General features: G+C 37.7%; 1 protein-coding gene across 1 annotated transcript in view; it reads right to left on the bottom strand.

Moving 5' to 3' along the window:
* The window catches only part of kif5c (kinesin family member 5C), a 168,327-nt gene that overhangs the window by 102,244 nt on the left and 39,165 nt on the right, over nt 1–26,918 (bottom strand). The window contains 1 exon segment of the mRNA XM_028806530.2: nt 964–1,051. Coding sequence (XP_028662363.1) covers nt 964–1,051 — 88 coding nt within the window.

Here is a 26,918-nt window from a genome sequence, read left to right as displayed (position 1 = left end):
ATAATTGTGTAGTAGATTAATGCAGTGGGCAATAATCCTACAACATTAATAACAACCCTAATTGCTTCAAAAGTCTGAAGAAATATTCCTTTTAGCCGAGTAGGCTAATTGTGAAAAGCTTTGATCACATTATGAGAGTAGACTTTAGAAGCAAGCAGGCTCCATGGCTCAGCACTTTTCAGTCGGCTCACCAGCTAGGACTGTAAAAGCCATCTAAGTGTAAATTCATTATATTATACTATGCGCTGGCAGAACAGATGCCAGTTTGCTCAGAAATGTAAATTGTTTATGCACTCTCAAATGTGTGATTTGATTTGCTCTGGCACAAACTTGGTAAACAGAAACAAACACAACAGCCTACTGCTCTAACAACTGCTGTACATGGCTGCTAGGTGACGTGTTCTCCCTCCACTGCTTCTCTCTATTTGCTCACACACTTACTACAGCTACAGTAAAACTGGCTCAGATCTGCCAAAAAGAAACTCTTCTGTAGAAACACTTTCATTTACCAATGGCAGAGAGATGTAATCAAACTTTTAAGAGTACCTACTTGCCTTACTCTTAACCTGTGTGTTAAAGCAATGCTTTTAATGTTTTAAACTGCTTGTATTATAGAAAATACAGCCTTAAAATTAAAATCATCAATTAATTTAATAAGAAAAATAATACACGCTTCATCCAAATTCCTAAAACTATTCAAGTGTCCAGTAACTGTCTTCTGCAGTCACCACAAGATCTTTTGAGGTAAACAGCAAAGGTACAACACAATGAGCCAATTAGATGACATGTATTGTTAAATGGCACTTAGATATTCTTCACTCTAAATAACATTTTAAACCCTGAAAGATAATTACATTTTTTAATTATTTATCATTGTGAATACATCTGGTAATTAAATGTATCCTGTACTACACAAAGGCCAGGAGCACAGCTTGCTTTAAGGCATTCAAGGACTAAACTTACCTTTAACAATCTGCTTTGCACAGGAGTTGTAGACTTGGTCCTGAGCTGTGTTTGGTGGTAAAACTCTGTCAAAGACATACGGCTTGCCCTGTGAAGAAAGGGAATATCACAAGTGTTAAAATGTAATTTCATCAAAACCTGGAGCAAACAAAGTTGATTTTGTTAAAACACATATGTATGTAAGTACTTACCATGGTATATAATTGAGAAATGTTATCAATGCGTTTTGAGAGAGTTGACCATATACTGTATGGAGATAGACTCCATATACCCTACATCTCCATCTCCATTAACTACTTCAGTTTAGCATATCCTGACTAGAGCTGCTGATTAACTGTACAGACTGCAGCTCTGTTGTTAGTCATTAGCACTAAAACATAAGTAACATGATAGTTAGAATTGGATACTAACCCTCACCTATTCTGTTTCTCTTCTCGGTACTCAAATGTAGCACTTGGTGCCACGACCCATCTGTCAAGTTGTTTTGCCTGCCTAAGGTAAAGTCATCCCTGATGGAGGAAAGCAGGAATCATGGGAAGGAGGGATCCTTTCATCAGATTGGCTGGCCTAGCGCTGTTTTAGCCGTGGAATGGCCAAATGGGGGAGGCAGCTTGATGGATGAGGTCTCCAGGACTCTAAATATATGCAAATCTTCTTATGTGATATCATCTACTGTTAAATTCTGCTCCGTACTTCTAAAATTTTTATTTTTATACTGTATTGAGGATTTGTTCTGTTCTGTGTATTGTATTGTATTGTATTGACCCCCTTCTTCTGACACCCACTGCACGCCCAATATACCTGGAAAGGGGTCTCTCTTTGAATTGCCTTTCCCAAGGTTTCTTCCATTTTTCCCTACAAGGTTTTTTTTTTGGGAGTTTTTCCTTGTCTTCTTAGAGAGTCCAGGCTGGGGGGCTGTCAAGAGGCAGGGCCTGTTAAAGCCCATTGCGGCACTTCTTGTGTGATTTTGGGCTATACAAAAATTAACTGTATTGTATTGTATTGTATTGTATTGTATTGTATTGTATTGTATTGTGTATTATTTTTAATGAAGAAATACCCATGCCTGTTGTGGGAGTACTGGAATGGCTAAAGGTCTTTGATACAACCTTTCTCTTAACCTAATTATCAACCTTAACTCTGTTAGTCAAATGGCCTGCACAAGCTCTCTGTCCACAACTGCAATGGATCTCCATCCCTAAGAGGCCATAAAGGCAGTGCAGCATTTAATCTTGGAGAAAACTGAAATTTAAAATCAATATACATTTTCAAAGGAGGTACACGGCAACTGAGTTGTCTATGTTGCTTGTCTACTTTTGTGTGATATTCTCATTCACATTCTGACATTTTTAAATGTCGAATTTCTGCCAAAGTGACCCTTAACAATGCTATCCAGTATAAAATATTTCTAGGAGAAACGCTTAACTGATTGAATTTTAAATCTCTTTCATATTCCCAAAGATGCTTATTTCTACCATGACTTGCAGTTATGCTGTTTCTGCTTTTTTTTTTTTTTTTTGCTTTAACAAAATCCTTAAAAGGAAAGTCAATTTATAAGTCTACCACTCACCCATGAAAACTGGCTGTAGTTGGGATTTCTGTCAGTGCAGAAAACAGGAGTAAATCATCAAACACCCCACAGAAAACTATAAAACTGGTGGGAGTATAAGCCTGCAACAACGATGCCCTGCCTTCCAGGAATACGAACAAACTGTCCTGTTTGAAACATTTCAATTAAACTGCTCACTGCTTTGATATATAGGCAGTTTGTACGGTGTGTGCTAGAATATCAGTATCAATCAGGTCAAAGGAGAGTTGCCAACCGCTCTGGTCACAGAAAGCTAGTTTTGTACTTTACAATCAATTATATTTTAAATGGCTGGATCTAAACCAAACCCTATTATGAGTACAGGATATTATTAAAATTGCAAGATGTTCCAATGACAATTCTCTGAAATGCATGGATACAATTCCTCCATTATATATTTCAGCACTTTACAGAAAAAGGTCCTTTGTATATTCTTAAAAATAAGGGTGCCAGAGTGGTTCTTCAGAACAATGCAATAGTGGAACCATTTTTGGTACCCAAAAGACCCATCCACATGAAGGTTCCAGAAAGAACGTGTATTTATTTAGATCTGCAGCAAGCCCCATAGAGTAGAACACAATGATTAGATGGCAACGGATTTGAGAAATGCTAATGGGTCCTGATTGACTCTTGCTGCATACAAGAACACAGGCTAAGATTAGGTTTTCTTACTCTGTTAGTGTATGTAGTTGCCTTCCATATTTCAGCTTTTTTTTCCAGTATATTAGGAAGTTTTTGAAAGCACAAAGAAGTAAATTGATATGCAAAAAACTCTTCCCAGAATGAAATGTTGCTTTGCCAAGCAATACTTCCACAAGGAACCATACAACCCAGTGAAGAACCATTAATGCCATTAAAGAACTATTATTTTTAAAAGTGTATGTGTCACCTAATAGGTGCTTTCTAATTTTCCAATAGTGCAAACCAGTGTCATAAAAAACAGCCTTCTGACTTTTCACATGTATCCGTAGTGAATTACAAGAAAAGCTCCACAGTGAACACCATCAAAGTAAAGTATAACACAACACAAGGCAATACAGAAACAGGTTTGATTATTTGATCTTTCAAGAGAAATGGCAAGGAAATAGGAAAACTCTGGGAAGCACATTTAAATAGCCTGGCTGTGAGTCGGAATATAAAATACAATAAAGTGAATGTACAGTGCAGACAGTTAGACACAACTGACAGTAAACACCGGAGAGTCGACATCAGCAAAGCAGACACCAAGGAGTCCCACATACAAGAATTATGGAAGGGAACTGTGTAAGCAGCTGTGTAATGTGCACAAGAAAAGGTGAATTCTGAGGCCTGCTCTTCATATTCTGCTCACTAAAGTCAGGCTGAAAGGCTTAGGAAGAGCTCCACAGTGCCAGTGCCACAAACAGGAATGAGCTTCTAATAAAGTAGAACAACAGGCATGGAATTGACACTTTTAAAATCACCGAGTCCACATTCAAATATTCTTTCTGAAAGAAATAATGTCACCCAAAAGGAAATCAATCATCCATCAATACTGCCTCTAAAGCAAAAGAAAATGGATAACTTATTTAGTATACAATATTGTTAGAATTAGCAAGGATTTACCAATTTGGCAAGGCTTTATTAATAATGTTCTGATATCAAGAATATGAGCCTGTGCTGGGTTCTCTGATCACATAGCCCTCAAAAACTGGGTTAGTGAAAGATTGTTGAAAATGATTTAAGACATAAATGTATGGCATGCGGTACAAATTCTATCCTTGTGACCTATTCATTGTAAATATTCTATTGGTTTTGTAAACTGAAACATAAAAAATGGACAAACACATACTCCTCTGCTTTTATAAAGAGATCTAGGTAGTGTAAAAGAATAAAGTACAAAAAAATCAATGTTCTCCTCATGTCTGCATGGGTTTCCTCCAGCCATTGTGTAAGTATGTGTGTTCACCCTGCAATGGACTGATGCCCTGTCCAGAGATTGTTCCTGCCATGCTTGTTGGTACCCTAATTATGATAAAATGTGCCTAGAAGATGCATGGATGGAACATCGATGTGACGCTAGTGAAGAATGCCCTATGCCAACCTAAGTATTGCTTCAACGACCTCAGTCCCCAAAGTCTTCTATGATTGTGTGTATTTTTTATATATTGTATGTGTTATATTGTTATATGTTGTATTATTTATTGTATGTGGCCAATGATTGGATTCTTCAGGTATAAATGCTGTAGGTTTAGTGAGCACTTCTCAACATCAAAGGGGTGACCTCATTAGAAGAGGAGGAATTTTGCTGGTGTGCACTGAAGGATGTGCTGGAGACGCAGAAGGGCAAAGGATTTATTTACAGGAAACTGAAACAGTTGGAAAAAAAAAAAACAACAAGACTATTTACCTGTAGACAAGCCTCTAGAATTTCTAGAATCTTACAAACCAATTTAATGAACGATATAATATAAAGTTTAGTCTGATCATGCATGCTTATTTTAAACTGCCTGAAAACAAACTGCTTTGTTATTTATATTGATTGCTTACATGCACTGATGACTATCTCTTAACAGGAATTACAGACATGCAGTTAGACAATTATTTTTTCTTCCTGGGTGAATAATTTAATCAAATCACTAGAACACTCCTGATGGCTTGTTCAATTGATCCAATTACCCATTTAATTTAATCAAGATCGTGACGTTGAGTAAGCCTGACAAAAGCTGACTGATTTGCTGAAATAAACACTGATTCCCTGAAGTAAATGCTGTATAAGCAAGTATGTAAAAAGTAATTTTTGGCAGATAATGTGGCTAAAGCACTGTTATCGCTGGTTCAATCCCAAACACCGATTCATTCCAAACACTCCAAACCGGCAAGTGACACCAAATGGAGTGTCAAGAGATGCAAATATTGTGCAGCTCTTACAACGTGTGTTATTCATTTGCCATGCAAAATGTAAGTAGTGAACTAAATGACCATTAAGAAGAAGAAAAAGAATGTTGTACTTCATACAATATATGATGGTTGTGCATTCTTTTCTGTCCCAGGTACCACCTTCATATCATTTTAGCATTAAATAATGAATGGAAATTCTGCAAGTTGACAATAAAACTACTAAATTACATTAGGATCTGGGAAAATTCTAAATTATTTCTACAAATAGAATTATTTCTACAAATTTAACTACCTGAGAAAAGAATTTACAAGTTATCACTAGTCTTCAGAATTAATGAATGATTAAAAAAAAGTAATATTTGAAAAGATTGAAATACAGTAACTTAAAATTTCACAGAAGCGAGTTTCATCTATGCCTACACTTCTTAAATTTTATGCTATAACTAGCATGAAAATGGCAAACAATATTATAAAAAGTCTTTTACTTTTACATTTAAAAGGAATGGCACACTGCATGTTTCAGAAAAGTACGAAACATCTATGAGAGGATTCATTTCTCTGGAAGGAACTAGATTGAGTTTACAATTTCCAATAAGAGCCTCGTGGTAGAGCTGTGCACTGTTCTGATCCTGGGTCCAGGAAGATTGTAAAGGAAGTGGAAGAGACGCTCCTGATTTGACATAAAAATAAGAATAACAGAAACCTACGCAGAGGGATCATGAAATGTATACAAAAATATTTGAATGGGTTTACTATTCAGTGTCAAGGGTTACAGATGGACTTTACAAAAGGTAGCAGGTGCTATCACACATATAAACTCTAAGTCAGTTTTTCTTAAACTACATGGGATTTCTACAATTGGGTTGTGCCAAGTCATGAATCAACTGAAAAGAATGAGAAAGGGTCGCAAAGGGTTTGTGGAAAGCCCCACAATGGGTCACAGCTGCAGTCTGCCAATTCTCCATGGGGGACCACCCCCTAGGAAGATGTTTGGGGGAACTGCAGGGTGATAGGCCACTGTTCTGCATCGGTTACAGGTCATGAAGACAAACAATAAGCAAAACTGGTATGCAAGAAAAAAATGTTTAAGAACCACTTATCCGCTACTCTAAATAAAAACTAAATGTAAAAAAGTGAATAAATCCATTGAACTATGTTCTAAACCTGCTTTGTCTACTACTGTGCTGAACAGTAGTATCAAGCACAAGACAGGAAACCAGCCTCTCATAGGCTTTCGATCTGATTGATCTCTTTGTCTCTTTGTTGTAACACACATTTATAAACATTGGAAAAACTCAGTATAGCCAGATCACACATAATTAACACCAGAGCAAAATGCAATGAGAACATAAAAAAGCAGGAAGTCAACAAGAACAGCAACGTCTCTCCAACTGAGCCCAGACTCCAGGGGTAGAAGAGCTGCCTGGCCAAGCAGCTCAGTAGTTCATCTACATTAGAACGGAATTTAAAGAGAGCAAATGGCTTATAGATCAAGGGCTTATCTAATAGTCTGCTGGTATCTCTGAAAATGCTTTTTTTTTTTGTTTTTGGTATAATGCTTTCATTCATGACTTTGCTGTAACAGATATTGTCACATACGCATCTGAGCAAAATGTGCATGAAAAGTGAATCAAATAGACCTGCCATGTAATGAACAGAAAACATTTGGGCCCTGGCTGGTGTGTTAAAAGAAAAATGAAGAGCAATACCTACTCAAAAAAAGAAAGTGGAGTTTTATTCTCCCCAGCTTAAATTCTAAAGACTACAGTACATTAATTTAACATACTATGGTACTTTTTGCCACATGAATAAAGTATATTTAAAAGTTGCCCTCTCTTAAGTTTCTTCCCAGTACTGCATTTTCTGTTTTATCTAGGAACAATCACCTTTTTAAGAGCATAACCAAGCATTTAGGAGATTGCAGAAACCCACCACACTAGAAGTCTCAGACTAATCTATTAATTAGTATGCTCCTCTGGACATGTATTGAACAAACAACGGTGCAGGGAGTGGGTAATGCTGAGGCCTCTCCGCTCCAAAAACTGTTTGCATGTTCTGCTCTTGTCTGTGTGGGATTCTGCAGGTATTCAGGTTGTGTAATTAGGTCGATTTGTGACTGCAACCAGGTGTGTCAATCATGTGATGTACTGGAACCCCATTTAAGAATATGCCCAGTGTTCAGATTACAGTTCTTCAGAATGGAATTTGCTTAAATGCACTGTGGTGTCTTTTCCACCATAGAAATCTCTAACAGTGGATCTACAAACCACTGACTTTATTCCTAACATGTAGTTCTTTAAAAATCACAACTTATGCAAGCAAATCAGCAGCAAGCATGCTGGGCTTTACTTCATCAGACACCTCAGTTCTTTAGTTAGAACTGCTCCTCAGCTGACTCCAACTGTTAAAGGAATGGACTAATATTAGCATGAGGCTGGATGCTCGTTTTTCCTTTGGGTTTAACATTATTAGCAATGATCTAACATCCTTCAGAAATTATTTTGAACGATTTTCATTTTTATTTAAACAGATGTAAAACAACACGCCATGAACTGCCTTGAAAGTGTCAAAATTTCTAGTTTTTACATTTAAGCATGATGTACTAAAATATTATAATCACCAAAATCCTAAAGGATTCATTACTGACAACCTTTACACTGAAACAGTCTAAAATTAAAGGTTTTAGAAAATGTGTGTACAGATGAATGAGTCATATACTGTATGTAAATCTAATAAGAACAACTAATTTTGAATAATCAGTAAACAGTCTGTGAATGCAACAATTAGCCCAAGATATCCCTACTCAAATCAGCCACCAGAATGTAAAGTTTAGTTGTGTCCCAAGGCATTGGCAAAACAGAAACTGAACGAGCTTCTTCATTAGAAGAGAGAGGGAAACGTACAATAAATACCAATTACCATACAGATTCATAAAGGATAACACAGGAGCTAAATGATTTCATTCAGAATGACCAGAATTGAGGTTTAGCAGTTAACTGAAAACAAGTGACACAATTACAAACTAATCCCATATAATTTTAAGTCTTATTTCAGATGAACTGTTAGTTTTTCATTAATGCTTTTGGTAAAACACCTTGACTACTTATAATCAAACAATACTTTTAAGCCATGAAGGTGTTCATTCATACAATAGCTAGATGACCAATTCTTGAACCAGATAAACCTGAATTCAATGAATTCATTATTGAGAAGTGAACAACAGAACAAATTAAGTTGGAGAACTAATTCTGATCTTTCAAGTATTTTTAATGCATCAGAAAAGCTCAAACTACGGGCAGAATGGAAGCAACAACAAGAGATGAAACTGAATGCTATTCCATATTCACTACTAACATTAACTTAAAATTACAAAAAACAGTTTGAACAGCCACTTGTGTAGCTCTTCTAAACTGGGCTGCAGTTTAATTCTGTAAATTTGTTATTTGGGAGTGGAATTTGCAAAGAATTTTGAAGAGGAATTAAGTGCCCTGTACTAAGTTATGGTACAGACAAACAAAAAAAAAAAAGAGAAAACTGATCACCCAGCTTTAACTCTGCAACAGTCTTTTTTCAAAGCTGCCAAGAAGTGACAATAAAATGAGTAAAGCAGGATTTCTCCTTTGACTAGACACCAGTTCATTAAAGGGCAAACCTTAACACACTCACATCAGGCCAATTTATAATCATAATTCAACTTAACAGCATGCCTTTGGACAATGGGAGAAAACAACCGTGACTGGAGAAATCCAACATGGGCAATGCTCAACAGTCACCCTAGCTGAGATCTTAAGAATATAAACCAGCTATTCTACACAAAACAAACCCTAACAGAACATGACTGGCCAGCTTCGCAGGTTCAGGGTGTGCCATGTGCAGGATACGCTCTACATTTAAACCATTCCATGTGGTTACGGTTCTCTGTGTGAAGAAAATCTTCCTAATATTTGTGAGAAATTTACCCTTAACAAGTTTCTTTATACCCATGTTCTTGAGGAACTCATTTTAAAATAAAAGTGTTGATCCACTGTATTAATTCCCTTTATAATTTTAAACATTTCAATCAAGTCTCCTCTCAATCTTCTTTTGCTTTAACTGAAAAGGCTCAACTCTTTCATTCTTTCTTCATAAGTCATCTCCTGTAGCCCTGGAAATAGCCTAGTTGATCTTTTCTAGTGCTGCTATGTCCTTTTTGTAGCCTGGAGACCAAAGCTATATCTACAGTGCATCCAGAAAGTATTCACAGCGCATCACTTTTTCCACATTTTGTTATGTTACAGCCTTATTCCAAAATGGATTAAATTCATTTTTTTCCTCAGAATTCTACACACAACACCCCATAATGACAACGTGAAAAAAGTTTACTTGATGTTTTTGCAAATTTATTAAAAATAAAAAAATTGAGAAATCCCATGTCCATAAGTATTCACAGCCTTTGCCGTGAAGCTCGAAATTGAGCTCAGGTGCATCCTGTTTCCCCTGATCATCCTTGAGATGTTTCTGCAGCTTCATTGGAGTCCACCTGTTGTAAATTCAGTTGATTGGACATGATTTGGAAAGGCACACACCTGTCTATATAAGGTCCCACAGTTGACAGTTCATGTCAGAGCACAAACCAAGCATGAAGTCAAAGGAATTGTCTGTAGACCTCCAAGACAGGATTGTGTCAAGGCACATATCTGGGGAAGGTTACAGAAAAATTTCTGCTGCTTTGAAGGTCCCAATGAGCACAGTGGCCTCCATCATCCGTAAGTGGAAGAAGGTTCGAAACCACCAGGACTCTTCCTAGAGCTGGCCGGCCATCTAAACTGAGCGATCAGGGGAGAAGGGCCTTAGTCAGGGAGGTGACCAAGAACCCGATGGTCACTCTGTCAGAGGTCCTCTGTGGAGAGAGGATAACCTTCCAGAAGGACAACCATCTCTGCAGCAATCCACCAATCAGGCCTGTATGGTAGAGTGGACAGATGGAAGCCACTCCTTAGTAAAAGGCACATGGCAGCCCGCCTGGAGTTTGCCAAAAGGCACATGAAGGACTCTCAGACCATGAGAAAGAAAATTCTCTGGTCTGATGAGACAAAGATTGAACTCTTTGGTAAAATGCCAGGCGTCACGTTTGGAGGAAACCTGGCACCATCCCTACAGTGAAGCATGGTGGTGGCAGCATCATGCTGTGGGGATGTTTTTCAGCGGCAGGAACTGGGAGACTAGTCAGGATAAAGGGAAAGGTGACTGCAGCAATGTACAGAGACATCCTGGATGAAAACCTGCTCCAGAGCGCTCTTGACCTCAGACTGGGGCGACGGTTCATCTTTCAGCAGGACAACGACCCTAAGCACACAGCCAAGATATCAAAGGAGTGGCTTCAGGACAACTCTGTGAATGTCCTCGAGTGGCCCAGCCAGAGCCCAGACTTGAATCCGATTGAACATCTCTGGAGAGATCTTAAAATGGCTGTGCACCAACGCTTCCCATCCAACCTGATGGAGCTTGAGAGGTGCTGCAAAGAGGAATGGGCGAAACTGGCCAAGGATAGGTGTGCCAAGCTTGTGGCATCATATTCAAAAAGACTTGAGGCTCTAATTGCTGCCAAAGGTGCATCAACAAAGTATTGAGCAAAGGCTGTGAATACTTATGTACATGTGATTTCTCAGTTTTTTTTATTTTTAATAAATTTGCAAAAACCTCAAGTAAACTTTTTTCACATTGTCATTATGGGGTGTTGTGTGCAGAATTCTGAGGAAAAAAATTAATCCATTTTGGAATAAGGCTGTAACATAACAAAAGGTGGAAAAAGTGATGCGCTGTGAATACTTTCTGGATGCACTGTAGAACTCCAGATGAGGCCTCACTAGTGGGTTATAAAGCTTCAACATAACCTCCTTGGACTTGTATTCCACACATCATACTATATAACCAAACATTCTGTTAGCTTTCTTAATGGCTTCTGAGCACTATCTGGCAGTTGATAGTGTCGAGTCCACTATGACTCCTAAGTCTTTCTCATTAAGTGTACTTCAATTTTCATTGTATATTCAACTTCCTTTGTGTAATACTTTACGTTTACTTACATTAAATTTCTTCAGAAATGAATCTGCCCAAGCCCATATGCTGTCCAAGTCCCTTAGTAATAATTCAATGGATCGTAGATTATCTGGCAATCCACCCAGGTTGGTATCATCTGCAAACTTATCCCACTTTGTTACTTATATTCCTATTCAAATCATTTAAATACACATATACATATATAAACATATACACATATATACATACATACATAAACATATATACTGTAGTAAAAAAAAACAAGCAGAGGCCCTAGTACTGACCCCTGTGGAACACTACTCTTAATATCAGCCAATTCTGATAAGGTTCTTTGCACCATAACCCACTGCTTCTTGTGTCTGAGACAATTTTGCAACCGTCTACAAACAACACCCTGAACTCAAACTTTGTTGAGTTTGATGCCCAGCCTTCCATGTGGCACCTTATCAAATACTTTCTGAAAGTCAAGATGTGTAATATCATATGCTCGACCTTGATTGTATCCTTTTTGTTACGTCCTCATAGAATTCCAGCATGTTGATAAAACACAACCTCCTCTTCCGAGCCCATGCTGATTGTTCAGTAAAACTCCTGTTCTTGCCATGTGTTTCTCAATCTGATGCTTAATAATTCATCCATCCATTTTCCAACCCGCTGAATCCGAACACAGGGTCACGGGGGTCTGCTGGAGCCAATCCCAGCCAACACAGGGCACAAGGCAGGAACCAATCCCGGGCAGGGTGCCAACCCACCGCAGGACACACACAAACACAACCACACACACACTAGGGTCAATTTACAATCGCCAATCCACCTAACCAGCATGTCTTTGGACTGTGGGAGGAAACCGGAGCGCCCGGAGGAAACCCACACAGACACGGGGAGAACATTACAAACTCCACGCAGGGAGGACCCAGGAAGCGAACCCAGGTCCCCAGATCTCCCAACTGCGAGGCAGCAGCGCTACCCACTGCGCCACCATGCCGCCCTGCTTAATAATTCCTTCCATTAATTTACCCATGATGCACATTAAGATTACTTTCCTATAGTAGCTTGGACCAGCCTGGTCACCCTTTTTATATAAAGTAGGGATGCACCGATACCACTTTTTTGGAAAACGAGTACAAGTACTTGCATTTCAGTACTCGCCGATACCAAGTACTTAATAAAAACATGATTAGGTATACCCCATGTCTGGAGCATTTCCTCAAACACATGCGCTATAGCCTAGCTGGTGTGCGAGCCGCGGAATTGTTTCGCATGTAATATGGCTCGTTGCGGCGTGAAACTCTCGTCTATCCACTGGGAGGTTAGGCTAATTAGCGACACGGGGCTAACACTGCTTGTTCAAATATCCGTGGTGAAACTAAACGCAGAGGAGGCTTGCAGTAGGCTGTGGATATGTTTTTTCACGGAGTCGTGTAGTTTAGGCAGCTCCGTGTCAGTCATGTAGCGGCGGCTTGGGACATCATATCTGGGCTCCAGAACATGGAGGAGACGCAGGAATCCCACATTTTCTACCTCCGAGAGTGGCTGGTCACTCAATGCAATGTACTCGATAATTGCCTGTGTTATTTTCACAGCACGTGGATTGTCTCTGGACATTTTCTCTCGTCTTGCAAGAGTTTGCTGCAGCGTGGGTTGTGTTGGTTTAGAAGCGTGGGTAAACTCTTTGTACTCGTTGTCGTGTTGGGATTTTAGGTGCTTGATTAAATTACTTGTGTTAAATGCGCTACCTTTTGAGCCTCCTCTGGACAATTTCGCTGAGCACAATTTGCAGTTCGCCTTTGTTTTGTCATCTTCATTCACTTTGAAATAGTTCCACACGGCTAGGGTTACCACTTTTAATACAAAAAAATAAGGGACGCATACTGCAGCGGGGGCCACATCCCGTATTACCCAATCAAAAGTAGGAAAGGAGGCATCTTCATAAAATGCGTGTGGGATGATTTGCATGAGACGCTGCTTTAAAAAAAATGATAAAAAAAATACGGGACAAAACCCGTCCCGTATTGATTCAAAACGGGACGTGCAATTTCACTCTCAAATACGGGACGATTCCGTATTTTAAAGGACGGGTGGGCAACCCTACGACACGGCTGACATGTCTCGCCTCGCCTTCTCCCCGCTCTGAGCTGCAGCCAGGGCCTGGGGGCGGGCACTCGGCGCCTGTGATTAACCCCTTACACGCCGCTCAAACATAGACATTTCTCAGACCGTGGTATCGGTACCCGGTATCGGGGGACTTTTAACGAGTACTTTAGAAAATGTGGTATCGAGGCCGATACCAGCATCCCTAATATAAAGGATTAATATTTACCATTTTCCAGTCCTTTGGAATTTCCCCATTGTGCAGTGACTTCCTAAAAATATGCATCTAGGGTTTATACTCAATAACCTCCTTGAGAACTCGAGGGTAATTATTATCTGGTCCCAGTGATGTGTTTGAGTTCAGCCTATTTAATCTAAGCAGTACTTCTCCGTCTACGATTTCCAAATCACTCAGTACTACCTTAGCAGTCCCTGTTACTGCTGGGAGTACTATTTCCTCACATGTGAAGACCTCAGAAAAATGCGAGTCTACTCATGCTAATCAACTCGGCCAATAAAATGTGTCAACTTGCTTGACTTCTCATTGCATCCATAAATGGCTAACACAGTACATCACTCTACTGCTCTTTACAATGTGTAAAGCTAGGCCCACTGATTCTTACTGTTAATGGCATCAACACCTAGTGCACAGGCTCAAGATTATTTTTATCAATTAACATTTTACAGTGTATCAAAATGAGGAATCTTAAGTAAACTATTCTTTTTTTTATAAGTTAATACATAAAACACAGTCCAATCAAAAATACTATACACTGGAGATAAAAACAGAAACAAGAGGCAGAAAAATACACATTCTCTGTCTCTCCAGGACTGGAAATAATAAAACCTCACAAATATCTTAAATAACAGAATTTCTACTGAAAACATTAATCTTTGAAGACACTAGGATGACATTTTGCATCAAAAGAACCTCTTTACTTAAACTAAAAGGCCATATTAGCAGGTCTAGCATATCTAAGTTGAGGTAGATGTTGAGCAAATTAGCTTTGCTTTCAACTCAGTTCTCTTGTGTCTTGCAAAAACATCTTATTGACAAGGTAAAATGTTTCATGCTGTAATATCACCATGCTACTGATAGTTTTTTCACAGTAAGAATTCTAATCAATAATATTATTAGTAGATTAGGAAAATGTCATAAAATGTCATGTTTTTTCCAATTATTTTTAAGCCAGCATTGACTAAATCTATTTTACTTAATGGTTCACACAGGTGGTAACCTTATTCTGCTGAGAACCACAAGAAGCTTTTGACACAAAATAGACATTTCTAAAGTGTATAATATAAAAATGTTTACCATATAACATTAAAAGTCTGCGGTGGGCTGGCGCCTTGCCCGGGGTTTGTTCCTGCCTTGGCGCCCTGCTGGCTGGGATTGTCTACAGCAGACCCCCGTGAGCATGTGTAGGATATAGCGGGTTGGAAAATGACTGACTGACTGACTTTAAAAGTCTGAGCACAACTGCATTCATTTAAAAATATGCATACATACATACATATACACAATATTAAGTCTCTAGATTTGGCTTAAGGTAGTGTATGTATAGAAATTGTGCTCACACCAGTATATATGAATGTCTTGTGGATGGATGCAAAAATTAAGTTATCAGTCACCTTTCCTGCCTGTCACAAACAACTGAGCTGTAAATAATTTCATGATTATGCAACATTCAGTATGTTTAGCTCACACTTTAAAATGGATTTAATCAAATTATGACAAAAAAGCTGTCAACTGCCTCAATAATCTTTTGAAACAGGTTTTTGGGAACACTATGTTCTCAGTAAAGTTGATCATGGCAAAATAGTTTAACAGGAGGGGGCTGTACAAGGAGAAATTCGTCAATATGCTGGTTCTCAAATAAGACTGTAACGAGTATATCAGGATCCACTTTAGATCACAAGATTCACAGTTGTGTTGCCCAGATGATCAAAGGATAGAGACCACATCAGAGCAGATGAACAAGTGTGGCAGATCCATACATACTGATACTTGATAATGGAAAATGGCTCTTGGGATACAATATGAACTCTCTGGAAGGGAAAGGAAACAGAGTTCATGGATGAAGTTGATAAACTCTGACTAGATATAGTTGGACTCACCTCTGGGAATAGCATTGGCTCATCTGTTAGGTGGTGAGCTGGTTCAAAAAAGATCATTTGCTAGACCAAGACTTTTCAATCTATGTTCCCCTGGAGATATGGCAGGGGGTCTATGCCAAAATAGGGGCAAGAGTCATACCATGCTTTGTATGATTATTTTATTTGGTAACATTAAAGCATTTGTCTAGTTGTACTTTTAGCAGAACTCTGCTCATTACTCTGTTTCAATCTCCTCACAACATTTCATCAGTTCACATGCCACTTATGCCTACTAATAAACATATTTTTTAAATGTTAGATATGTGCTACCATAGTACTCAAAGTACTCAAACCAAAAGGCATGTGGTGAATGACATGCAATTGTCATTAAGCCAGCTGCAACCCAGAGTGCAGAAACTGTGCAAGAATATCCAAGCCCAAAAGTCTGACTAGGCCAAAGGAAAGTTTAATTTGCTGTTTTTGTTGTGTGAAATCAATGTTTTTTCATAATGGTAAAATATGTTTGTTTGATTTGTATAATGTGCATTTTTATACAGATTTATTACATGTACTTAAAATGGCAGTAAGACTAAATAGCAGTTTATGCATGGCTTATTTAATTTTTTTGGATGGAGTAACTAGGGAGTCCTCAGCCTGAGGCATTCTGCTAGAGAGACCTTGACATGAACAAGGTTAGAAGTTCCTTGATGTAGAAAATGTGTTCCTATTTCTGATGTACCCTTGGTGGATTACTGTACTAAAGCAACAGAGACTCAATCCAAAAGCAGACACCTCAGACCCATGAAGGAACACTACAGCATCCATGCAGTCCATGGACCAGCAGATTAGATATTTTTGCCTGTGAAGATGTTGAGAGGTCATAGGTGTTAGACAATCTAGTCTATGTGCACTTTTGTAAAAGATCATGACTGTGAACCAAGGGATATTTAATTAGAAGGTGCTAAAACGGTATAGCAGTTTGGGACACTAACTATGTGCCATTCAGTCCCTGTACTTGGGAAGCAAGGGCTATATTCACATACTTGGGGTTAGGTCAAGTTCATTTAGCACAGGTGTAGGACACTAGCAAGTGAGCACCTCAGACCCAGTTTATGATTTGGAACCAATAGAATAACAAGACTCTGCCAAACTTTAAAAGTAACCAGTTTGGTAACCTAAGAGTTAGATCTCTGTTGTTTAGTTAAGATGTTGCCCTCTTGGTCTTATTGGTATGTGGTCTATAGCATGAAATTTGTATCCAAGTGTAATGCAAACAAAGTAAGACTTTGCACCTCTTGATTTGAGGTCATGGTCCTCGGTTGCAAGGCTTGGGGGGGGGGGGGGGGGGGTCATGGGGCTTCAGTTCTGCAAGTTATTCTCTTCATGTCTGAAAGAAGCAGCTGCCTCTGGCCTATAAAGTCAAGTATTGATGGGCAGGGCAAACCCATGAGAAGGCCAGGGCCCATCCAGTCATTACAAATTACTTTTCATCTGCTCATATGCTTATTAGATACTGCTGTTATTGTTATGGGAATCTTGAAACCCAACAGGCAAAACATTTCAAGAATTGCTCATAAAATTACCCAATCCTCCCCCTTGCTAATGTTGTTCATGGACTATTTGTCGGGTTATTAACTATGAGGTAATGTAGATGCTTGTATGATAAATTGTGAAGCAAACCTTTGTTAACAAATATAAAAAGCTATTTCTGGTGTTTTTGTTAGTGTAAGATTTTTGTTAGTAAGGATGTGGGACACTTAAAGCTAATCTTTTTGGACAAGTTTTCATATTTCTTTATTTTTGTAAACGTGAAGTGTTTTTTGCTTGTTTACATTATAGTTATAATATACCACAAATAATGAATGGTTTATTTTTATGGCTCTAGAATTATGTATTAATGCTCTAGGCAGATTATGGCCTTTCCATTATCTTGAGGCCTTGTTTACAAGTGAAGGTAGAAGGGAATTAAAGATGAACCAGACCATTGATGCAAAAGTCGCAGTTCAGCAAAAATCACATCATAATGTAACAACAAACAAGGTCCTAAGTCCCTTGAAAAAGGTCATGGTTAATGACCAAAGGAATTAAAATGTAAAGAGAAGCAACCAAAATGAGGTTTCAGTACAGAGTTACTTGGCTCTGTTTTTACAGCAGGTTTGAAATACAGGAGGGCCATGGAACTAAACCATTGTTTCCCTGAAATTAGAGAAATTAGTTCATCTGGTCTGGACATGTAGGCAGTGTAGTGTAGTGGTTAAGGCTTTGGACTTCAAACTGTGACGGTGTGTGTGTACAAATTCCACTACTGACACTGTGTGACCAAGGCGTCAGCCAAATACTGAAGACTGAGTAGCCAAATCTGAACAATGTGTTGCCAAACAGTCTCCCCAGGACAAACTGATGAAAAGTGAAGGAGACTGCACTAAAGGGACTTGATCAGCATTGTTCAGTAAACAAGGGGTAACGCTTTGCAACCCTGTAAACACAAATACTTAGCTACTTGGCTAAACTGACTACAACATTATGTAATGATAATGACCATGCAAGAACATGCTGAAAGCGATTTACAGTGCTTTGTTTGAACAGGCGTGATGCTGTCTACAATGCGGTCACCAGTGGGGGCTCTGTGTCTAATTTTAAGCAGCAGGGCTCCCAGGGGCTTACACAGTACCTTTCCTTCATCCACTAAAAATATGGTTGCACTGTTCAATGCTATCAGCACTTTCAGACAAATCCTACCTTTGGAATTGTGGCAAGGCAATGCCTTAACCCATCGGGTTTGATTTAGAGCATCTGTGGTCTTTAGCTACAGATCTATGCATGTCTATAAAATACGGCCTGGAACTACAATTACGGCAGCTATTGTTTCCACAGTTAAATACACCCAAGCAAAGAATCAAAATGAATTTTAGCATAAAAAAATGTTTTTGTTTCCTTGAATTCACTGTGTCCATTTTACAAAGGTAAACCAAATGCAGGAATTAAATAAAATAATACTAGACTATCATATTGCAAAGATTCAGATGTTTGTTACTGGTTACAAACTTAAATATGTCTTTTTTAGCTTCATTATAGGTTAGTGTGCTAGTTACTTTAGTTTTTTCCTTATACCTTTCATAAATTGTTTCGGCTCCATTGCTATGAAGGCCCAGTGACTGACCCTGCTGTCTCGCTGTTCCAGGGCTCAGTGACCCATCTGTGTGGAGTTCGAATGTTTTCCATGTGCTTACTTGAATCTTCTCCAAGAAATCTTTCTTTCCTGTCTTACATATGAGGCTGTTGAGACAGGCTTAGGCACCTTTATGATGATGAATGGAACAAGGATGGATTGTTCTAAAGGAACAAAGGCAGGTAGGTTACAAAAAAAACAGCATTAAGTATAGTCAGTCATACTCTTTGTTTAGAGTTTCAGGTAATGTACTGCATTTTTTTTTAAGTAAGAAGGAAGAAAATAAATAGAAAGTACTTGTGTGCAAAGATCTGGAAAATGAGAACAAATATTAAGAGAGACATGCTACTTTCCTGTTTGTGCCAGCCTTGTGCTTTATGTTTAATTTAGCTGTCCGCTGTGAACTCTCATTTTATCTTCTATGTACACTTGCTGAGTCTGCACTTTAAATTTTCCCCTTTGTACATTTTATGTTGACTAGCAAAAAAAGAATACTTTAGAGGGAGGCTCAAACCATGCATCTATCTTATTGTTTGTATTTAATTACATAAATTCCATTTTTAATATATTTTCCTTACGGCAACATGTTGGAGGCCACACTGCAAACCAAAAATACATTCTCCATACCTGAAGATCTGGCCTGTATATAGGTTATTTAAGATGTTTGCCTTGTAATAAGTGAAGTAGCCACAAACGTACTGTTTGAGTTCAGGCACCATTTGCTTTCTGTTGAAATTCCTCCTCAAGAGGATCATAATGCAATGACAAACGAGAACCTTTTGAACCATCATGGCTTACCCTAATACCATTCATTTGGGTCTGCTAGAGATTTCCATTAAGACAAAAGCCTGTGAGGAACTTCCATTTTGTCATTTTGTTTTTTAAAGTGTTTTTAAAAAATCCACTGTTTCATCTCAAATGTGCCCTCACTTTCTGCATTAAAAGCCACCAGGATTGGACAGTTTCTAAAGAGGCACTTGCATTACTGCCCAGGACCATTAGCAAAGAGGTATCTACATGCTAAGAAGGCTTTATCCTTTGTGGTGGAGTGATTTCTAGCATATCAGTTGATAAATATTTTGTAAGTCTTTATTTGTAAACTAGACAAAGCAAATGGAATATTAAGATAGTGTTTCAGGAGGCATGTTTTACTTCATTGATGAGAACAGCGGTGCTTTGATGTTTACCTTTGGTGGTTTGTGTTTTGTTATAAGAATGGAATAAAGTTGGTCACCTTATCTTTACCTGTCTCTCTCGGTCACCACCTAGCCATTACAAGAAGACCATGATGAAGACAACTCTATTCCAGCAGCCATTTTGAGACAGGCATGTGGCCTGTTTCAATACTCCACTCAAAGGCCACGTGGTAGCAAAGCAAGTTAGACTGCAGGTAAGTTGAGAGCTGCCTATGGACACAAGATTCACTGCTACTTAGGCTGTAAGGGTATTGTTTGCCAATATTCACATTGTATTCTGCCCTCTTAATATTTTATAATTTTATCAATAATACGTAGTTAAATGTGTAACTTAATTCCTACCTGTTTCTTTACTCTGTATAACTGCCTGAGGTTACAGATGTAGAAAGAAAGTGGGGAGGAAGTGTTGAAGTACCTGATCACAGAATGGTAAGTGTATGATATTTTATACATTTTTATTAAAGTCTACACAAAGAGGAAAATAGGGTCACCATAAGACCCTACACAGTAAAACATCCTTAAATGTCATCTACACATTTTGGGTATACTTTACTAACAACCACAAGAACGAGTCAAATTATCTGTAATGATGGAGATATTTTGGCAAGATGGAGCAGAATCAATTCTCCAGGAGCAGCAGCAGCCACCGAGAAGTACAAAAATAATGCAGACCAGTAGGCAGCATCACTAAGTAGATACATCAGGAAATGCACTGATGATTCTGTAACCACCAGAAAAATGAAGATGCTGCTCATTCCAAAACCATTGATGAATAGTGTTGTCCAATCCTTGTTCAAATTATGTGGTGTTGTGCATAAATCTGTCAAACAAGGGAGCACTGACAGCAAACTAGAATTAAACTCAAACCTGGCCTAAAAAACAAATATTTATATGAATCATTCATCTCAGTCTCAGTTACCTACAATGGTTTTGACTATGTTCAGTAAAATTTGTCTTACACTTACAGGAAAAAAAGGCAATTGATCTTAATACAAAAATTAACGTGATCAAGCCGTATGTGGGAGGAAAGAAAGAATGCAATTGCATGTGACTTTAAGTTATCCCACTGTAACCGGTGTTTACCGCATGAGCTGTACTAGTGTGCTTTAGCCTTGAATCCGGTTAACCTCCAAAGCTTCTGTGTTGTCACTCAAGATGTGCCACTTTGCATGAACTGTCATGAAGGGGTAATAAAAACACACTGAACTCCTTTATCTGGTAATGTTTATTATTAGCAGTCTGAAATGTTAAAACAGAAAATATACGAGTGCTCAAACTCTGCTGATATAATTCCTCCACCCACAGATGACACAATGGGAGAGACTCACGCTAAAGGCATAACATAACACGGACAAAGAAAGGATCCATGAAGCTGTTAAAGGTTCGGCACCCATGCAAGCAACAGTAATAACAAAAAAAAATAATAACATAATAAATAATTTACAGAAAAAAAACAAAAAAGATAGAAAATCTACATAATGTGTTAAGAATTATGATAAAAAAATATAAAACATATAATATGATTTATGGGACTTATTATACAGTACTATAAATACAGTAAGGTTTGAACACATATACCGGTCCATCTTGTGTCCAGATCTAATTACAAATAGTCTGTCGGAACCAAACGTGGTTGTAAATCGACGACTAATTGTGAATATGTGTATATATACAGAGAGAGATAAAGATATTTCTCTATTATAAAAGAAAATCTTGAGACGAGATGACACTATTGCCAAGAGATTTTTTCAAGCCCTGCTGTCCTCTCAACCATTTCAGGTTAACAGCACATGCCCACGGTCCTCTCACCTCTCATTTGTGTGAATGCTTTTGTCAGACAGTTCCTGCGCTCTCAGCTCTTATAAATTTTTAAGTTTCCAATAAAAGACGACTTATTATGTCTAAATCTTATTGAAGAATTTCATCCCGAAGGGTTAACAACAGAATAAATGAGTACACGGGCAATCCTAGCACCAAGAAACGAAGTCAAACAAATTAACGCAAAAACTGTTGATCGGTTACACAGCAAATTGGTTAAATGCATATTAATAGACTATGCTGAAACAGTTGGTGGTGATGGTGCGGAAGATGAAGACATCAACTTACAATATCCCGTAGAATATCTACAACCGTTAACACTACTGTTGAATTACTGTTGAAAGAAGGATGTATCGTAATGATAATGCGTAATTTATGTATTAGTGATGGGCTATGCAATAGGACAAGATTAGTTGTATTCAAAATTGGTTGAACAATTCTGACATGTAAAATTTTAACAGGTGACAAGAAAGGTAATGTAGTACATTTTCCACGGATAACATTAGACACCAAAGGAGATCTTGATATGCCATTTCATATTAAAACGGTTACAGTTTCCCGTTGAATAGCTTTGCTATGACAATTAACAAATCACAGGGACAAACATTCAAAAAAGTCTGTGCATTTATTAGAGAGAAATAAACGATATTCACTCATGGGCAGTTATACGCTGGATTGTCATGATTTAACTCCAAACACGAAATCAAAATTCAAAGCGATATTGACGAAAAGTTAATTCCACATATTGTTTTTACTGAAGTTTTACAGTAAAAGTGTAAGTTTAAAAAGTATTTGCGTGTTAATTTCAAAGCCAAACAGAACGAAAATGTATAGCACAACGAATACCTCTAACAACACATGAAACATAATTTTCTTTCAATTTTTCGTTTTACTATTTTTTACTATGGTTAATTACTCGCTGTAATGTAAAATAGTTAGGTCTATTATGCATATGTAAAAATTCCCATGAAAATAGCAATCTGTTTAAATTGTACATCCGCTTCCGGAGCCGCAGAGCCACGAAGTGGCTAGTGCGTAGTGCCCACCCAGGGGTTGGCGAGTGAAGCGAGCAGGGGGCAGAGCCCCCTAGTAAACTAAATTAGAATGAGTGTAGGTGGCATGTAATTTCAGGCAATTACGAATATTAAAGCAAAATTACCTGTGTGGCATGGCAGAGATCTTTGCCTGCCTAACTACCCAGCTTCAGTCCGACCTTATCCTCAGACCTAACCTTAACGCAATCACCAATGATGTTCTTACGATGGCAGCTTCAACATCTCTTTAAGTCCTGAGGAAAATTTATAATGGAGGTCTCATACCAAAATCATTAATTAGCAACAGAGGCAAAGCCAATGGTGGAAGAATTATCCATAGCTACCATGCAACCACAAAAGGACAACTAATCTCTAAAACACCTAAACAATGGGTTTTGTGCTATGCACCATCTCTCATTGTAGGCCTCAGAGTGCATCATCTGAACTGCAGAAGCCATCATTTGTGATGTCATATCTCTGATCTCATCTATTAATTCTGCAGTAATTCACCTATACTTTGTATATGCAGTTAAGAATATTTATTGAATTCCGCAGTTCACTACTAGGTCTGGACCAGCCTTACAAGACTAATTAAATCTGGAGAATGTATTTGCAGCTACTCTGTTATTATTGATAGTACAATTAGAATGAAAAGTCAGATGGTAGGTAGATTACCGCATATGGAGTTTCACTGAAAAATGTTAAGAGTTTCAGAATTCTCTTCTAGACACCAAGCAAGTCGCACATACAAATAGATTTTTTGTATATATACTGCAAGACTTGATTAAAAAGACTGTAGTAATATATGTAACTTCATGCTGGTCAGACATACAAGTAAAATTTTACTTACTGCTAGGCCCTACAATGGATTTTCAACCTATCCAGGGTTTGTTCCTGCCTTGCAGCCTATGCTAGCTAGGATAGGCTGGTCTGAATTACGTGGATTAGAAAATGACATGACATATTACAACCCCCTTTAAATATTATTTTGAATTTGCAGCACTGATACTAGAATCAAAATGACTGCATTCTAAACAATGACAGATTGTATTAATAAAAAAAAAATTCAAGTTTTAGTCCCAAAGCATTTGAAACCATTTTCTTTATAGCCAGACCATTTGGGATTTCTTCTCCATTTCTTCAAATATTAAAAAGCAACTCAAATGAAAATAATTTTGAACAATAATACGTTATGTAGCATCTGTTTAGAATAAACAGATGGTACGAAATTAGCTTGTTAGACTTAACAGAAGAGGCACATATCAAAATGCCTTTTGTATTCCTGTACACTGACAATCAGACAAGAGGCAGTCCTTCAGGGGTTACCTTTATATTCTGATTGCCATAAGCTTAATGAGCAGTATTCTATGGAGGACTATTTCGGACAAAATTAAATAAATAAATAAATAAATGCGCAAATAAATTAAAGTTCTGTGAAATGTGAGCATAAATAAATAAATGTTTCATGAAATGAAGCCTTAATAAATAAATGTGCCATGAAATGAGAGCATAAATAAATAAATGTGTCACGAAATATGTTTTTTGTTGCTTATTTATTTATTTATTTCATTTTGTCCGTAACATTCCTCCAAACCATCATGAAATACGACTTGAAATAAAACTGTCACTTTCACTCGTCAAAGTTGAGAGGGTGGGCTCTAACACACCCTCTAGTTATTGATTGGTTGAGTGTTACCTTCAGCCTAGAGTAATCGAACTATGAGCCATATGATTCTCAAGGTACCAAAGCGCATGCTTAAAGTTGTGCTTGTGAGTGTCCATGGCGAATATGACTGCTACAAAAAGTTGCCCAGAGTTGCTACGTGAAGCGGCAGTTTTAATTCAGGAAGCTCTAACCTCTTCATCCCCTCAGGAATCAGCACATGAGGTTTCAGCTGTAAGTGCCCCACTTGATAGCCGAAGACCTACCCCCACTTTGTCGGGTACTCACTCTACTCCTGTTCAAGATATACTATACTACTGTATTTTAGGTGGCTGTGCTAATAGCGCTGTAAATTTGCAATAGTTACTTGTCTGCAAAATACAAACCTGCCTACAAGTAAACAGAAAGACCTGACGGTAGCCACATCACAAACGAAATATCAGTTGCTGAATACTGAAGAGCTATTAAATCTAACAGAAATATTTTGTGAATGTCGCACAATAGTTGAGTTGGAGCCATCATTTTATAAACATACTCGCCTCTTTATATTCACTTTGTTACAATGAGTATAATTGAACAGTGGTTATCTTAAAATGCAGTTTTCACCTACTGTCAAGTGATTTTGATAGACTGAGAATGCAGAAATTAATTTGATGCAAAGGATGTGGAGGAAACAAAACAGGTTTATGTGCATTTTTAGGATAATAAACTTTAATATGAACAGTTGTTTTTCTTCTCACTTAACGGTATGTTATACACATATATTGTCGCAAGTGTTTGTTTTAGTACATTCAGTAACCCACAGCAGAAAGACTGTGGAAACAATTTTGAGTTAATTTTTCATGCTATTAAATAGCTTTCCGTTACTAATTTCCTATGTTGTTATGCATGTATTTTTCCTTGATTTCTCAATATGTGACTGTATTTCATTTTTTACTTTTTTCTTAATTATTTTTCTATGTTTACCAATATGTTCTATTTTCTTATATCACATTGTTTATATTTTTCATGTAATTGTATTTTTAATTTTTTATTCTATGTAATTGTTAGTCTACTACCTTTGCCTTTTTCTGCTTTTTCTACCACTTTTTATATATAAAAATTTGATTCATTTTCATTTCAGTTTGTATTCTTCATACAATTGGTTTCTGGGGTTTTTTTTGTTGTTGTTTTACCTGTTTTTTCCCCCCTTTTCGTAATTAAACAACACGTTTCTTTGTTTTTCACCACCCCCCATAATTACTGTTTAAAGTAGGTTTTAAACATTTATTTATACTCTCTCTCTCTCTCTTTCTCTAAGACCTGTGGTTCCTTGCAGTTTAGTGAGTATATTTTTTATACAGTGTTTCCTGGTATCCTGATTCAGTTTTACCCTTCTGTAGTTATTTGTAGTATGTTGCTACTTCTAGCTTTCCTAAACAATCCTCAAAACATGGTGCCCACATTCCAGAAAGGATGATTCTCCTCTACATTTAACTGGGCTTTCAGTGTTGCAGTGAAAGAAATACAGTGATGAGCACATTTATTGAACACATTCAATTTTATCTTGTTAAAAACTATTAAATGTGTTGCTTCTTTTAATTAACAGCAGAGGTAGCACGGCTATTTGCCCCGTATGGGGGCTCAAACAACCCAAGGAGGCAATTTAGGTCTACTAGAAGGATGCCTTCTCCAAGCATAGTACATCACATAATGTACACGCATAATTTCTGTTGTCTAAGTGACCAGACTTCTACCAAAACACCAAGTCAAAGCGAGCCTTGCTGCCTCTGGACTTGGAGAAAAGAGGATCTCCTTCACAGGTATGTAATATTATTAGACCACAAATAAGTAGCCCAGTTAACATAATGTAAAGTATGGAAGGAGAGAAATAATTTTGGTTTTGCAGAATAATGTCAGCAGTGTGAAAAGATCATAAATGTGAAATTACATGGTTAAGTAAAATGTGTGATATTTAATTCAAACTGGAACGTCAGTCTTCTTGCATTCTTCCATTTCTCTGCAACAATTCTCTCTGAAATATGTGATATCTTCGGCAGAATCCATTTCATCGGCAGTAGTAAGCATTTTTCTAATTAATTCTTGTGCTATCTTGTTTACTTCCATCTCACACACAGCCATGTTGAATTAGGCATAGCCAATCTACAGAAGTCGATTAACCAATCAATAACTAGAGGGTGTGTTAGAGCCCACCCTCTCAACTTTAATGAGTGAAAGTGACAGTTTTATTTCAAGTCGTATTTCATGATGGTTTGGAGGAATGTTACGGACAAAATGAAATAAATAAATAAGCAACAAAAAACATATTTCGTGACACATTTATTTATTTATGCTCTCATTTCATGGCAAATTTATTTATTAAGGCTTCATTTCATGATACATTTATTTATTTATGCTCACA

Source organism: Erpetoichthys calabaricus, chromosome 8 (assembly GCF_900747795.2).
Source record: "Erpetoichthys calabaricus chromosome 8, fErpCal1.3, whole genome shotgun sequence".
NCBI lineage: Eukaryota > Metazoa > Chordata > Cladistia > Polypteriformes > Polypteridae > Erpetoichthys > Erpetoichthys calabaricus.
The sequence above is the reverse complement of the archived record's forward strand: the minus strand, read 5'-3'. Positions and strand labels throughout refer to the sequence as shown.